Consider the following 15,128-nt stretch of genomic DNA (forward strand, 5'->3'; position numbering starts at 1 on the left):
TACTGTGCATCTCGATGGAATGAGAAAAAGATATACAGTCTACCTTCTAGGATGTTTTTCTTGATTTAAGGAAAGAACATTACACAATTCAACAAAAATAATATTAATAATGATAAATAAATAACCAATTTTTTTTTTAAGTAATTAAGTATTAAAGCTACACAGTATAAATTAAAAAAATAGATGAATAAAAAGGGAAAAAACTAAACAAAACAAAAAAAAACAACCAAAAACCAAAGAAAAAGTAAACAAATAAATAAAAAGGAAAAAGAAAGAGAGAAAAGAGAGCAGCCTGGACGTTACAGGGAGCCGCCACTAGATGGCACTCTGCCCTTTCAGCGCCACTCCAACCCGCTGAAGCACTTGCAGAAACATTTAAACAGGTAGTGTTGTTTTTTTCAGCCTGTTTCTATTGTAGTTTAGTCTAGTCTTTGTGTCGAGCTATAATTTTAGTTTTTATTAGTTTTAGTCATGTTCCTTCTCCTTTTAGTCGTGTCAAGTTTCAGTCGACTAAAAGTCTGAGTCTTATTTTAGTCTTATTTTAGTCAGAATTGTCCAGGACTATTTTAGTCTAGTTTTAGTCAAGGATTATATTTAGCCAAACCCACTTTACAATTCAAATAAGGTTATCTTATTATTATATTATTGTTACCTTATAGACTCAAGAATACATTCATTCCAGATACAGAAGACTCTAATTTGAGTTTACAACATATTTATTTTTCCGCATTTCTCCCCATCTTTTTCTTTTTCCACGACACATTGGGTTTTCTTTTCCACGTCTATGTAGGAAAGTGGATCCAAAGATGGATCTTCTTCTTCTCCAGCCCAGAGCAGATCCCCCGCGTTTCTCTATGTAACTTTGTTTTTAATAAAGTGAACCTAGAGCTCTGCGTTAACGGCATCAGCCTCTAACTCTGCAGCTGCATCTTTTGCAAATTATGTGGAAAGCTAAGAAGAACATTTTGCCAATCAATATACAGTAAAAAATTGAAAAAAGAGAAAATAAGTATAACTTAAAAGGAACAGAGATCTTTAAAAAAAAACAAAATTCAGGACAAAATTAATGGAACGTTGTGTTTCTGTAAAAGGTATCAGTTTATGGAACAATCTGGATACAGAAGCCAAAGAATGCAAATCAAACAATACATTTAAAAGAATAATAAAAGCCAGTTTGATGAAGAAATATCATGATAATTGTTAAGTTAGGTGGGTTTTCTTTTTTTCTCTCTCTCTCTTTTTAGCACCATTGTCATATTTTTTTCTTTCAATCAAAAAATAATATGTCTTCACTACCTGTGTTTGACAAAAGTTATTTTGTGTTATTTTATAACTTTGTTGTAGTTTTTTTTTTTTTTTTTAATTACGTTTATTGAATAGTGTTTATTTTTATTTTTTTTAATTGTGTAATTTGTAATTAAGGCCCGAGCACTGACAGTGCAAAGGCCCTTTTTTTAGTATTACATTAATTGAAATTTGATTTCTTAGGAAAGAGGGACAGATAAAATTCCCTTTCATTGAAGGAAAGATATTTGTTGTAATTATATTGAACTGTTTTGTTTTTCTTTTAATGAATTAAATAAAGAATAAAATAAAATAAAAATAAAATGTTTGTTAAAGAAAAAAAAAAAGAAAAGAAAGAAAGAAAAAGCAAAAGAAAAAAAAGAAATAAATAAAATGTTTGAGCTGCACGACTGGAACCTGGACTAAAATGAAAGGACTCACTCGGCATATTTGTAATGCCACTCTCCGGTGACCGGGTCCTGCTCAAACAGGGCGGGGTTCCACTCCTCACACTTGGCCTTGCGCTCGCGGGCCGACTTCCTCTGAGCTTCTTCCAGGAGGAACTTCTCGTTGGTGGCGTCGGTCTGGTCCTTGTTGTTGATGGCTCGGGTCACGTGCTGCCACAGTCTGTCGGGGCGGGAAGAGAGCGGCTACGTTTACATGGAGAAAAGGGGAAAAAACGAGCATTAAAACTGGGGAGCAGCTCTGACGTCCCACCTCTCGGACTCAAACTCCCCCTGCTCGTCGGGCGGGACGGTGCAGCGGGTCAGCCGGTCCTGCCTCAGCTCCGGGGTGGGGTTCCAGAACGTGTCCACCGTCCCCGTCTTCTTGTCGTTGATGAAGATCTCGCTGTCCTTTAAGAGGAAAAAAACAAAAACATTTATTTGCTTAATTCAAAGGATAGAAACAGTGGAGCTGTTATCAGTCATGAACAAGAAATAACACTTTATTTTTATTCCAATATCCAACAGGGACACCAGGTCCCTTAGTAGATCGTACAACAACCATCTGACTCAAGAATACTTGGGTATACGGGGAGGAGCTCTCCACACACCATGGTGACTATCCGAGCTTTAAAACTGAACCTGCTGACCATTACCACCTGCAACCTGTGTGTTCCACTCCCGCCCGCATCCGCTAAACTCTGAGAATTCATGCTGCACAATAATAGAGATGCATTGATTTAGTGTCTTCCTGTCCCGCAAGAGAAATGTCCTGGACAAATCTATCTGATTTAATGTTAACATGATGATTGTGGAGCTTGATGGATGATTGACAGTTCATAGGTCACCTGACTGAAAGTTAGATGATAATCCATCATTGTCATCATCCCACAAGCTATTTCACCTTTCACGCAGCATCAATGACTGCGTTTCCCTGCAGTCAATAACCCTTTTAAAACCAGAATATTAGCAATAACCCGGTTTTGCACGGCCATGTAAACACCAATAACTTTTGAATAACCGGACCCCTGGGTTACTCCTTTTAAAACCCGAATATTCGGTCATGTAAACGCCAAATGTAATATCCTAATCAAAAGGAACATGAATTTGTTTTCTGCGCATGTTCTTTTCACAAGGAATCTTGGTCTTTTGAGTCCAGGAAGTTCTTATAAACACGGAGAAACGCAAGACCCGGGGCCTCATTTAAAATGGAGTGCGTAGGATTCATACTAAAAGTGCACGTACACCCAAAAGCCGAAAATGGCGGGCGCAAAAAAAGATCCGGATCTATAAAACCGCGTGCACGCACATTTGCACGCAATGTTCGCACAGTTCAGCTGGAAGGTTGCGCAGGTGAATCCGCCTCATATCCCGCCCTCTACACGCCCATAAATGCATATGAATGAGCCTGCTGAGCATGCGCAGTGGCTTCCTCCAGCCTGTTAGGAATGAATGAGAGGGTGTCCAGCACGTGACACTGACTTTCACGGAGACCTAGATGTTGTAGATGAGGTGGAGGACAGGAAAACCACATTATTTGGTGGTCACAGTAAAAGTTAGAATAACTATATAAATAGTATACAATAAAATAAAGCGAGTGAGTGGCAGCACGCAGTTGCTGCGCTAAACGCTGTGAGTTCCCCGGTGCAACAGGGGGGGGCATGTCCCCCCGTCTTTTCAAAACCATGTTTTTTCCCCTTAATTTTTACAGTTTAAAAACTAACGGTAGGCTCAGCCTTAAATTGCAAATTATCAAGACACTGTATGAAAGCGATACGAGAACGGCCCCGCAGCCCTGCTTCACCCCCCTCCTCCTCTCCCGTCTCCCCTCAGAGCTGCTCAGGGCGGGTTTATGGTTCTGCGTCACACCAACGCAGACCCTACGGCGTAGGTGCGCGTCGCCACGTACCCTACGCCGTAGGCTCAGCGTCGTTTTAACGCGGAACCCTAATTTAGGCACCATACACCCGCACGCAAAGGTTTCACGCGCGCGCAAAACTCATATATATGAAAAAAAATCTGAGTCCCTTTAGGGGCTCCGTGGGGCTCCCTAAACGCAGCCCCTGATTTGCTCTGTCCTAAAGCGGTGGGTGTGAGGAGGTTCCCCGCGTGTCCCCGCGGCTGCAGCTCCAGCAGCACCAGAGTCCTGACTGACTGAGCTTCACACACAGAGGAACACGATCAGCGCTATTTTTATTTTATTTTATTATTTTACTATTTTAAGTCTGACATATGTTGTGATATGTGATGACATTATTAAGAGTATGACATGAATCTGGCTTCATTTCACCACCTCACAGCCTGCGTCGCCAGTTCCCCGTGTCTTAAGTAAATTCTTACGGGAGGGTCCGAGTTGCCGTAAAGATAAGCAGATTTTTCGTAGATGGCGGCTTCCGCAACTTTCAGGCGCTTTTTCTGCGCAAGCAAGCTTTATAGATGAGGCCCCTGATCACTTTTGGAGTGAGGAGGAGACTAATCACTTCATAAATGTAATGAAGGATATGAACATTTCTGCATTTGTAGACGGTAGAAAGTACCGGGATACAAGATTTACAAGAAGGTGAGCAGAAAGTTGCGCAAAGAAGCATTTGTTTTGGATTTGGATACAGGAAGAAGAAGCAGAAATGACGGGAATTGCGTCATCACGTTCTCCATGCGTCGCTGGTTTGATCCAGATATCCTAAATGATTAATTACCATGTAAACGGAATATTCTGAATATTTCAGTAACCGGAATATTAGCAATAACCCGAATTTTGACTGCATGTTAACGTAGTCAAATATGTGATTGAGGTTATAGCAACGAGATTAGGCTGTGAGTGGCTCAAATAACACTAATGAATAACATAAAATAGACAACGTTAACGAATGAAATGAATTATTTAACAAATTAACCACTTGGCCATTACATTACTGTGGAGGAAGAGAATGCTGCTGACCGACTGAGGTTCCAATCCCTGCGTCTCTTCCAAGCTGCTGCATAGACACTAAACGCACTTTCTCCAAATATCTGACTGGCCTTGCTTCGTCCTTGTTTTGTAAAGACCTTGTTTGAGGTTCTGTTCCACATAATTGATTTCCATCTTGTCGCTATGCTACATCCTGATCCTGCAGTGTTTTTTTAGCCGCCCGCAGCAAAGTTCAAACCCGCCTGCTCCCGCCAGATTTGTGTTGAGTCCCAAATCTGAGGAGAATCTGAGGAGAATCTGAGGAGAATCTGAGGAGAATCTGAGGAGAATCTGAGGAGGATCTGAGGATGATCTGAGGAGGATCTTACCCAGTGTCCCTCCAGCGTGGCCAGCACTTCCTTTCCCAGCTTGATCTTCCCGTTGAACTGATTGACGCAGTCGCTGCTGCCCAGGAACGGCTGAAAGAAACACAGGAGCAGGACCGGGACGGAAGGAGAAGAGGGAAGGACGGGGAAGAGGGAGGAAAGAAGGGGCCAGGAGAGATGAGGGTAATAAAAGGAAGGGCATAAACGAGAGGCCGTGTGGAGAGAACAGGAGAAGAAAAGCAAAGGACAAATAGACGCCCACATACGATTTACTGCCTGTAGTTACAGAGCAAAACTCAAGTTTATCTGTATTTCTGTCTCTGTTGGTCGCTTAAAACAAATCATTTGTCTCATTTCAGCTTTTATAGTTTGATTTAAGCTCATAAAAATAAAATAATTTGGTGAGAAATGCCAGGAAAAGGAGGAGAAAAGGATCTGCATCTCATTCTGCTCACTCCTGTGTTACAGATTTGAGTTTATCCGTTAAATACCTGTCGCTAGTTCATGGAATGACGATGCAGTGAATGATGTGAGTCGGGGTCGGGGGGGCGGGATGTTTTTCAGGGGAGGTAAAGGTGTGGAATGGTGGAAAATTTGATGGCATGGGTAGGCAAGGCATCCACAAAAGTCACGTGAGAAACACTGCAGCTTTTGTATTTCTGAAGCACTTAAGAAGCTGCTTCATTATTTAGTTCGAGGCTGAACGTCTCGTCCTACGAACAAACTGGCTACTATTATTCTACTACTATTCATCCAAAGCAGAGATGGAATGATACCTTCAGTTTGAATTCCAGCTGAGCGCTGTAGCCCGTCTTTTCACACGCTATCGTGATCTGACCGCCCAGTTCCAGGGTCATGGTTCCGTACAGGATACCTGACAACAACAAAACAGCAACAAAACAAACCCCATGACTTGTTTCAGTCGACACAGATAAATCTAGGACTGGGGATCGATTCAAATGTCAAGAATCGATTCCCATTCTTAAGATTCAGAATAGATTATCACGCTTTAATTCGATCTGATTCCGATATTGATTTGGGTTAGTGTTATTAAAAATGTTTTTTCAGCTGTTGCATGAATTATATGACTGTAGTTATGCAAAATGTATTATATTGAGATTCAACAGCAAGTATTGCAGCTAATGATGCTGTAAGGACCAATCAGCTCCCAGAATGCTGATAGAACTGCTTTCAGAAACATCATGTGGGTCAGAATTACCAAATAGATCCAGGGCAGTAAACTACGGAAGAGTATTAGGACCAGGCAGGAAAAAAATAAAAATAATATTTTAGAGGAGGAAGATTTTTTTTCCGAGAAAAAAGTAGAAATGTTGAGAAAAAAGTCAAAATTTCGTGAATGAAGTTGAAATGTTGAGAAAAAAGGCGAAATTTTGACTTTATTCACGTAATTAAATTGTATTTCAACATTAATCTCGACATTTCAACTTTTTTCTTGACATTTCGACTTTTTTCTCAAAAAAAAAAAATCTTCCTCCTCTAAAATATTATTTTTATTTTTCTGCTGCCTGGCCCTGATACTCTTCCGTAGCAAACACAGGCCGTATGAAATCGCTTTCATTTTTTCCTCATTTATGAGAATTTGGTTTTTAGCATTTTATGCAAATGTAACCCCAAGACAGTATATACAGCAAAGAAATATAGACAATTGATGCAATTATAACCGAAAACTTTAATATTTTCATACCTTTAAACATATTTAAAGGCAAAAACATGGCACCAGTTATTCTCATGTCCAACAAAACATTCCTTTTTTGGGCTTAAACAAAAAAATACATAAAAGTTGTAATGTAATGATAAAAAATAAAAAATAAATATCGATCTTTAGACATACAAATCGATTTTTAGGAATTAATATGAGAATCGATTTAGAATCGTAAAATCCATTTTTTCAACACAGGCCTAGGTAACTGGGTTGATCTACAGCACTGTTTTCAGTAACACAACACCAGGAGTGAGGTGCAGGGCGACCTCTGACCTTTACAGTGAGCGTAGGGCATATTCATCACGTAGTCCTCCCCTCTGTTGAGGAAGGTGAGCCGGCCCTCTCCGTCTAGGATTGCAGACAGGGAGTTTCCTGGAAGGCAGAGAAACGAAGACAACCGTCAGCAGACGGCGGGGCCCGACCCTGGAGGAGCTGGAGGATGAGTGTCGTACCGTAGAACTTGGACTTGGCCAGGATGCTGCCGCTGACGCAGAAGCCGTCTTTCCTGTTGCTGACGTAGAAGGCTGAGACGGGCGGGTGGTGGGACACCTGCAGGGAGAGGAGAGGAGAGGATGGGTTGCTCTGGGGAACATCTTAGATGGCCCTCATCGGGGGCCCACAACGGCCACAGTTACATGATGTTTTTTAATTCAGAATGAATTATTCCAAATTAAATAATTCTGAATTAAACTATTTTCCTTCGAGTTTACATGGAAATAGTAATTCTGAATTGAGGTTTACATGGAAAACACGTTTGATCGGCTTTCTCCAATTCCTCTACAGGTCTGGGGGTTGGGAAGGTTCTGATTGGATAGGGGGGGGACCGGAAGTTAAACTACCGGAAGAAAAACAAACTTAGCCGCTACAACTTTGAAAAGCTCACAATTTTTATGTTTCCTGTTTCCATCTGTTCTTTTAATTATTTCCAGGTCCTCCAAGCTATTTATTAAATAACTGGTCTCTGCTCTTGACCAGCGTTTACTGCGTGCTGCCATCTTGAAACTTTGTTTGGAAAACCAGCCCAGCGCGGAATAAAATCGTCATGGAGACAGACGGGCGAGGGAACGAGCAGAAAGAAAGACCGGAATTAATTTAAAGAGGAATGAGTGTAAACATGATCTGGAATTATTCTATTGGGATTTAAAATTGGAATAGACCATCCACTTACTTCGGAATTAAGTTTAATTCGGAATGGCCATTTTCATTCGGAATTAGGTGTTTACATGGTGATTTTTACTATCGGATTTAATTTTAATTCTGAATTAAAGAGGAATTAAACTTCCCATGTAAATGCACTCAACGCTGGCCCTCCTCAGGGGCCCTGCCGTTACCTGCTCTGCCATGTAGAAGGTCTTGCTGTTGGTCTTCTCGTGGAGCCACATGCAGCGGAACGTCTCCCCGATGATGGGGTTGTACGGCTTCTTCAGACCCTGGGATCAATAATGGGGACAAAACACAAACTGTGACTTCAGCTGCATTTGTTGCACAGAGAAAAGAAACATGAAAACCACTGAACGAGCTGAACTGACCTTTGGCTTCTTGTAAAACCCAGAGATGTACCATTTCACCACTTTCTTCATGCGGTTGTAGGCGTTCTCCTCCACTGCCGCTCTGGGAGAGAAATCAACATAGACTGATGCTCAACTACAGTCACTGGTGACTCAGTGTTTTCATATACTGGCTTTAAAGTGAAACTTGCTTGAAACCTGAAAATGCAAATCAAACATTACATTTAAAAGAATAATAAAAGCCAGTTTGATGAAGAAATATCATGATCATTGTTAGGTGGGTTTTCTTTTTTTCTCTCTATTTTTAGCACCATTGTCATATTTTTGAATCAAAAAAGAATACAACTATCTGTGTTTGACGACAGCTATTTTGTGTTATTTTGCTGTAGTTTATTTTTTTTTATTTATTTTTTTTTTTAAATTACGTTTATTGGAAAGTGTTTTTTTTTAATTGCGCAATTTGTAATTTTTTTTATTATTATTATTACATTAATTGAAATTTGATTTCTTAGGAAAAAGGGACACATAAAATAAGCTTAGTCTTCTTTCTGTTCCATTTCATTCAAGGAAAGAAATTTGTTGTAATTATATTGAACTGTTTTGTTTTTCTTTTAATGAATGAAATAAAAAATAAAGAAGAAACTTCAAAAATAAAAGCACACAACAAACACAGAAGTATGTTTGGCATGAAATGCCTAGTTAATCTCAAATCTAAAAATAAAAACAAAGAAAAACAAGATAAACTAAGCAGGTAATCGTTAAGGAACTCTCCAAACTTATTTCTAAGATTTTAGTTTGTTTTAGCACTTGGAGGTATGGAGAACTAAAACTAGCTACTGTCTGTTATTTCAACAGAAGAACAAGAACAGAGAAAAGTGCGTTTCCCAGATGTCAGACTACTGCGTTAACCGATGGACAGACAGACGTACTCTGACAGGAAGTCTGCGTGGTAGTAATAGTCCGACAGCTTGTCCAGGAAGGAGCGCGGCTCCAGGATGAAAGTAGGCAGTACAACCTTGGACAGATCCATGCCGGGTCGGACCTGCTTCAGCAGCGTCCAGATCAGAGACTTATTCTCCTCAGACACCGTCTCTGTCTGAGCCGCCTCGCCGGCCTGGAAGGGCAGAAGGAAACAATAAAAGGTGAAGTAGTTTTACCTCATATAACAATGTGCAATACAAACCTTTCTGGTTACTGATGTAAAAAAACCACGACTACATCCACAAACATTTATATTAAATCTGGCTGTTATTGTCAATTTCCTCCTGTCTGAACTTTAACTCCTGTGTTATGTGTTAAATTACTGTATTACATTTCAAGTGTGGAAATGTACTGAATATTAGCAATTTCACGCTTGCTGTTACATCCCCACACTATCGTGGAGACACAGACAGCCATCAAAGACTCTCTACTTCACTGCATCCACAAACTCAGTGATACAATATGGTAATTTCTCATTATGTAACAAACATTATTAAAAAAAATCTTTTGATGATTATTTAATTCAAGCTAAAGATGGAAATGATAGCTAGATATCCTATACCAATATGTCCTGAAGAAACAATCAACTATGTTCTTTCTTGTACATAAAATGAGACAGATTCTATTGCTAAAGGGGCGGTTTGGTTCTTTTACCAGATTCAACACAGCAATACTTCATCAAACACAGCGAGTATTAAGCAGACATGGACGGATGAGCTGAATGTACAATTGGAAGAAAAAGTATGGGATGAATGTTTGAAAAGTATAGCCAGGCACTGTCTTATACAGTTCAAGACGTTACATAGACTATTATTCTAGAGAGAAGCTGCACAGTTTCTTTCCCGACGTAAGACATTTTCCAGATGCAGGTCTGTGACTGGTAATTTAGTACATTCTTGTTGGTTATGCAGTAAGAGATAAGATAAGATAAGATAATCCTTTAATAGTCCCACAGAGGGGAAATTTGCAGTTTACAGCAGCAAAGGGGATAGTGCAAAAACAAGAGGCATCAATAGAAAAGTAATAACACAGTAATAATAACACATTATAAACAGTAAACTGGTATATACAATAATAATAATAAGAAAAATAAATAATAAGAAATACTAGTATATAAAAAGATAACAGACGGATATTTACAGATGGATATTTACATATTGCACGTTGCAGTGAAGGAAAGATATTGCACATTATTTCCCTTTATGTACATTTATTGTCAGGTTGTATGTGGTCTACTGTGAGCAGTGCTGGTTGTGTAGTCAACTTCATACATACTGGAAAGGTATTTTCCAGTGCTTCTCTATGGCTTATGGGAGATGTTGGGAGCCAGATTCTCTGGGCAACTACCCTTTGTCTTTTGCCAACAAATATCAGAAAAAGGCTATTCTGTTTGGAACTGAGATTGCAAAAAAGCTTATCCTCCGGACTTGGAGGGCAGACGCTGCACCAACATGTGATTTGTGGCTGAGAGAAATGGCAGGTATGTTTCACCTGGAGAGACGGAGACTTTGTAACGAAGACAGGGAACATGTTTAAGAAAATGTGGGACCCTGTACTGCAATGGTTTCAAAGAAAATACTAATGTATCAATGGGAACCTGCTTGCTGTGTATAGTAGTTATTTTACTTTTTACTTTGTACAGTTTTCTTTAATTATAATTAGTTTATTATAGTGATTGTGACCTTTACTATTTTCTTACGAGATGTGCTGAATCTGTTCAAGTTTTGTTTGTTTTGAGGGTGGGGGATGGGTTTTTCTTTTATCTTTTCATTTGTCTGTTCTATATCTTTGAAATACTGAAAAGCAATAAACATATATTACATTTTTTTTTTGACAGATTCAAAGTTTGAAAGCAATATAATTGCGGGAGCAAACGCTGTTTCGTACCTCCCCCAGCTCCTCGTGGGACTGCTCCATGTACGAGGTTTCCCTCAGATGTTCGTTGGGGTCCATGTCCACGTACGAGTCGTCCTGGCGCTCCGACGTGTCGCTGTCGCTCTCCTCGCTCTTCTCCAGGCCTTCTGGGTCCGACTCCTCGTGGTCCTGCTCTCCTTCCCGGTCAGATTTGTCTGAGTACAGGTCTGGGTCTTTCAAATGGTCACTGTCATTGAACCTGGGGAAGAAGCGTTGGAGTGGGAAGACATTTACTGGAACATATTGTGCTGAATACTAAAACACACCTCAATAACAGTGTGAAAACCCCCTGAGTGGAACCAGAGGGGCAGAGCTGCTTTAAGACACTTGTTACCTTTGTTTCCTAAATTTGGCATCCTTAATATCTATCAGATTAATAACCTCCTAATTGCTCAATTTGTATATGGTTCTTTAAATAAAACTCTTCCTAACTTTTTCCACAATTTCTTTTCCCCGAACAATGAATTTCATAATTATTAAACCCGTAAAGCCTCCCAGTTTCGGCCCCCACAATCGTGAACTATTTCATCTCAATGTAAGATCTCTTACAGAGTTCCAAGATATGGAATTCACTTCCTTCCCACCTTGTCAAACTTTCTCATGAATTAATTAATAATTAAAAAAATCTGTGAAACATATTTTGCTATATCAATAGCTTAATAATATGATGTAAACTTCTACTTACTCACATTTGTCTTTTTTCCTCATTTTTATACAGTATTGTAATTTTTTCTTCCTTTCCCTTGTCTTTTCTATTTTCTGGGGTATGCACTATTTACTTTTCTTTGTGTGTGCGTGCTGTGCGCGGGGGTGTATGTGCTTGTGACGCGTGTGTGTGTGTGTGTGTGGCGTGTGTGTGCTGCGTATGATATGCATTTATCAGGGTTCATACACATTTTAACCAACAAATTTCCATGACTTTCCTATGACTTGGCAGAAAGTTTCCATGACTATACATGACCTCTAAAACATCGATGTATGAATGAAATATAGAAATAAAACTATGTAAAAAGTCACTACAGTGGAGATCTAATGACAATTATGGTTTTATACAGAAATCTGTTTAAAGCGACACTACGTAACTTTTCCACCTTAATATAATATCAGAGTCATTGTGATGGTACATCAACTTCCAACAGGTTTAATGAACCTCTGTCATGGTCTGAGGGGTCTGTATCGCCTTCACTGGCACTATGTAACTTTGAGGAGCATGGTAGGAACCCTGCCACACTAAAAAACTACAAATCTTTACGTCTTTGACTGCTTTACGTTATACGTCACTTCCCCCTCCTTCCCGATTCGTAGTAGAGACTAAAATGGGCGGGGCGTGGAGCTCAGAGCTCCGCAGAAGCTGGTAACCCGTTGCTGTGTTGTGGCTGCAGCAGCTCCACACAACAGACGTGAGGAAAAGATCGCTAATGGTTTAACATTTCACCGCTTTCCTGCTCGGAGGCAGAACCACGCAGGCCAAGTATCTGATATAACAAAGTAAAAGAGTGAAAGAGTCGTCGGCTCGCTTGGATCGCGGCTGTAACGACCAAACCTTCCACACAGTAAAGCCTGAATTATGGTTCTGCGTTAAATCGACGCAGAGCCTACGGCGTAGGGTACGCGGCGACGCGCAATGTACGGTGCGTGTCGCCGCGTACCCTACGCCGTAGGCTCTGCGTCGATTTAACCCAGAACCATAAATCATCCTTAAACCACAAACACTCACACAGACGGGTCGGATCAAAACACGGGTTTTATTCCCCACTTCGTCAGCTAAACGCAGTTGCTGGCCAGCTCTCTGCGGTGCAATTAACCCCAATCTTCAGATAAAACTAGGTTGTTGAGGAAAATACATTAACTCTTATTTGTAGCTGCAGAGGAAAAAAATAATCTCACGAGGAAAACAAAAATATTGCTCACGCCTCGGAGCCTCTTCAACATAATATAGCAGTCAAAAAAGAAAAAAGTAAGAGTAATACAAAACACGTACTGTATGTTGTTGTACTATTATACAAATTTATTGAAACACATGGCGAGTCAAACATTTACCAAAGCAGCTGCCAAACACTAAACAAGGTAGCCGGAGACGGTGGTTCTGCAGAACTGCGGCAGTAAATCCCTACTAAAGAGTGCAACTCCGACGAGGAGCTCCATTCTTCAGTAGGGATTTCATATGGATCCAGACCGTTAATAATCATTATTTTCTCCATATACCGCTCCCTGGCTTCCTTGTTTAAGGTATCCCGGTAAATTCCAGTTCCTTTCCAGCAGTTTAACATCTTTTTTTTTGCGTTCCGTCTGTTCACTTGGTGAAACAGAAAAGCGTCCTGTCTTCTCTCATCAAAACAAAGGCACGCGACGGGACAGGAGTTTTCCGGCAGTACGCGCTGGTGCTCATGGGAAACGTAGTGTTCTTTCTGGTAAAACACTACCGATTTTGTCCAAAAGATGCCGCCAAACTTTTATAGTAATCTAATATAATCTGGTCACTCGATCGGCATGATGCGCAAGATGCTACAGTAGGAATGTCACGCGTGAGAACGCGCAAGACTTTTCGATACAAAATATTTATTGATCAATTTTAAATCTACCTTATAACTGTTATTACTAAATGTTATCATTAAGTGAGAAAAATTAATTCCATGACTTTTCCAAAACTTTTGGGGTGAACTTATGTTTCCAAAACTTTTCCAGGCCTTGAAAATTACATTTTCAAATTCCAGGACTTTTCCAGGTTTTTTCAAAACGTATGAACCCTGATTTATGTCCATGATAATGTCCATTTTTATGCTCATTTAAGGAAGTCCTCTTGTCAGGCCCCTAGAGGGTTGTTTGGACCTCCTTGAATATATGTTGTCTATTGTTTTTTTTTTGTTTTTTTTTTAAATGGTAATAGTATTACTGACTTTTAATATGTGGTAAATAAACAACAACAACAATTCTAGCACTCACTGGAACCCGTGCATGTTGTGAGCTCGGAGGAGACTGTAGAAGTTAATAGAATGCTCTCCACTGGTGGACACGGTGCTCATGTCCTCCTTCCCCTCCCGGATCATGGTCCTCTTCAGCAGGCCGGAGCACTTCAGGGCCAACTCCAGGGCGTCCATCCAGCACCGGCCTGGGGACACATGTTGGATGATGAGCAAACAGCAACAAAGTGCAACTGGGTCTGGTGCTTTTTTGTGACATTAGTTTTTCTGTGACTACACCCTAAAAGATGGGAATCGAGAACCGGTTCTTATTCAGAACCGGTTCCCAGTGTTTCAATTCCTTGGAATCATTTGCAAATTTTGCAAACGATTCCCTTTTTGATTCCAGTAGGAACGAATGACGTCATCACACATGTTGCATAAGTCAGCAGTCAATAGTACACGGCGCCTAATTAATCAAACGCTCGGCAGTCCGGTAACATTTCAGTAAAAAAGACGACAACAGGGCAACTTGAAATACTTGCTAAGTGAATATTTCGTCAAACGGAGGAAATACTACCAACATGCAAAAACATTTGTGTACACAGCAGCAATAACAATCAATCAATGTCGTGTTTTCGATCCACTCTGGACCAACGTCAGTAATTCTCAACCCAGCAGCAACGTTAGCATGTCCTAGTGAACGCTGCCTATCATGTTAACGCCATTTGCCTAGTGATTTCATGACCGGCGTAATGTGGTCCAGTTTCCTGGTGTTTGTAAGGACTCTGCCGGCAGCGTTCTGGAAGTTTTTCCATATCTTGTTTAGACAGAATCCCCTTAATTCTAGCAATGTTTTTAGGTGGTAATAGGCAGATTTAGTGATAAACTTTAGATGGCTGTTGAAGTTCAGGTCTGAGTCAATAATTACACCCAGATTTCTGGCTTGATTTGTAGCTGTCAATGACATGGAGCCAAGGTGAGTGCTGATCTTTTCCCTTTCATTTTTAGGGCCAAAAATGATCATCTCTGTCCTTTCTGCATTTAGCTGGAGAATACCTCCAGTTACCTCTTGCATCGTCTCCCAGTGTTTACTCCCTCG

At 40.3% G+C, this 15,128-nt stretch overlaps 1 protein-coding gene across 8 annotated transcripts in view; it reads right to left on the reverse strand.

Annotated features, from left to right (window-relative positions):
• osbpl8 (oxysterol binding protein-like 8) overlaps positions 1–15,128 on the reverse strand; it is a 135,859-nt gene that overhangs the window by 15,031 nt on the left and 105,700 nt on the right. For all 8 annotated transcript variants that reach the window (XM_061714648.1, XM_061714646.1, XM_061714644.1 and 5 more), the window contains 11 exons: positions 14,070–14,235; positions 11,100–11,325; positions 9,161–9,345; positions 8,253–8,334; positions 8,055–8,153; positions 7,176–7,272; positions 6,997–7,095; positions 5,777–5,874; positions 5,004–5,093; positions 2,002–2,138; positions 1,726–1,911 (listed from right to left, as the gene is read on the reverse strand). In XM_061714648.1, coding sequence (XP_061570632.1) covers positions 1,726–1,911; positions 2,002–2,138; positions 5,004–5,093; positions 5,777–5,874; positions 6,997–7,095; positions 7,176–7,272; positions 8,055–8,153; positions 8,253–8,334; positions 9,161–9,345; positions 11,100–11,325; positions 14,070–14,235 — 1,465 coding nt within the window. The remainder of the gene's footprint in view (positions 1–1,725; positions 1,912–2,001; positions 2,139–5,003; positions 5,094–5,776; positions 5,875–6,996; positions 7,096–7,175; positions 7,273–8,054; positions 8,154–8,252; positions 8,335–9,160; positions 9,346–11,099; positions 11,326–14,069; positions 14,236–15,128) is intronic.

Source organism: Cololabis saira, chromosome 23 (genome assembly GCF_033807715.1).
Source record: "Cololabis saira isolate AMF1-May2022 chromosome 23, fColSai1.1, whole genome shotgun sequence".
Lineage (NCBI taxonomy): Eukaryota > Metazoa > Chordata > Actinopteri > Beloniformes > Belonidae > Cololabis > Cololabis saira.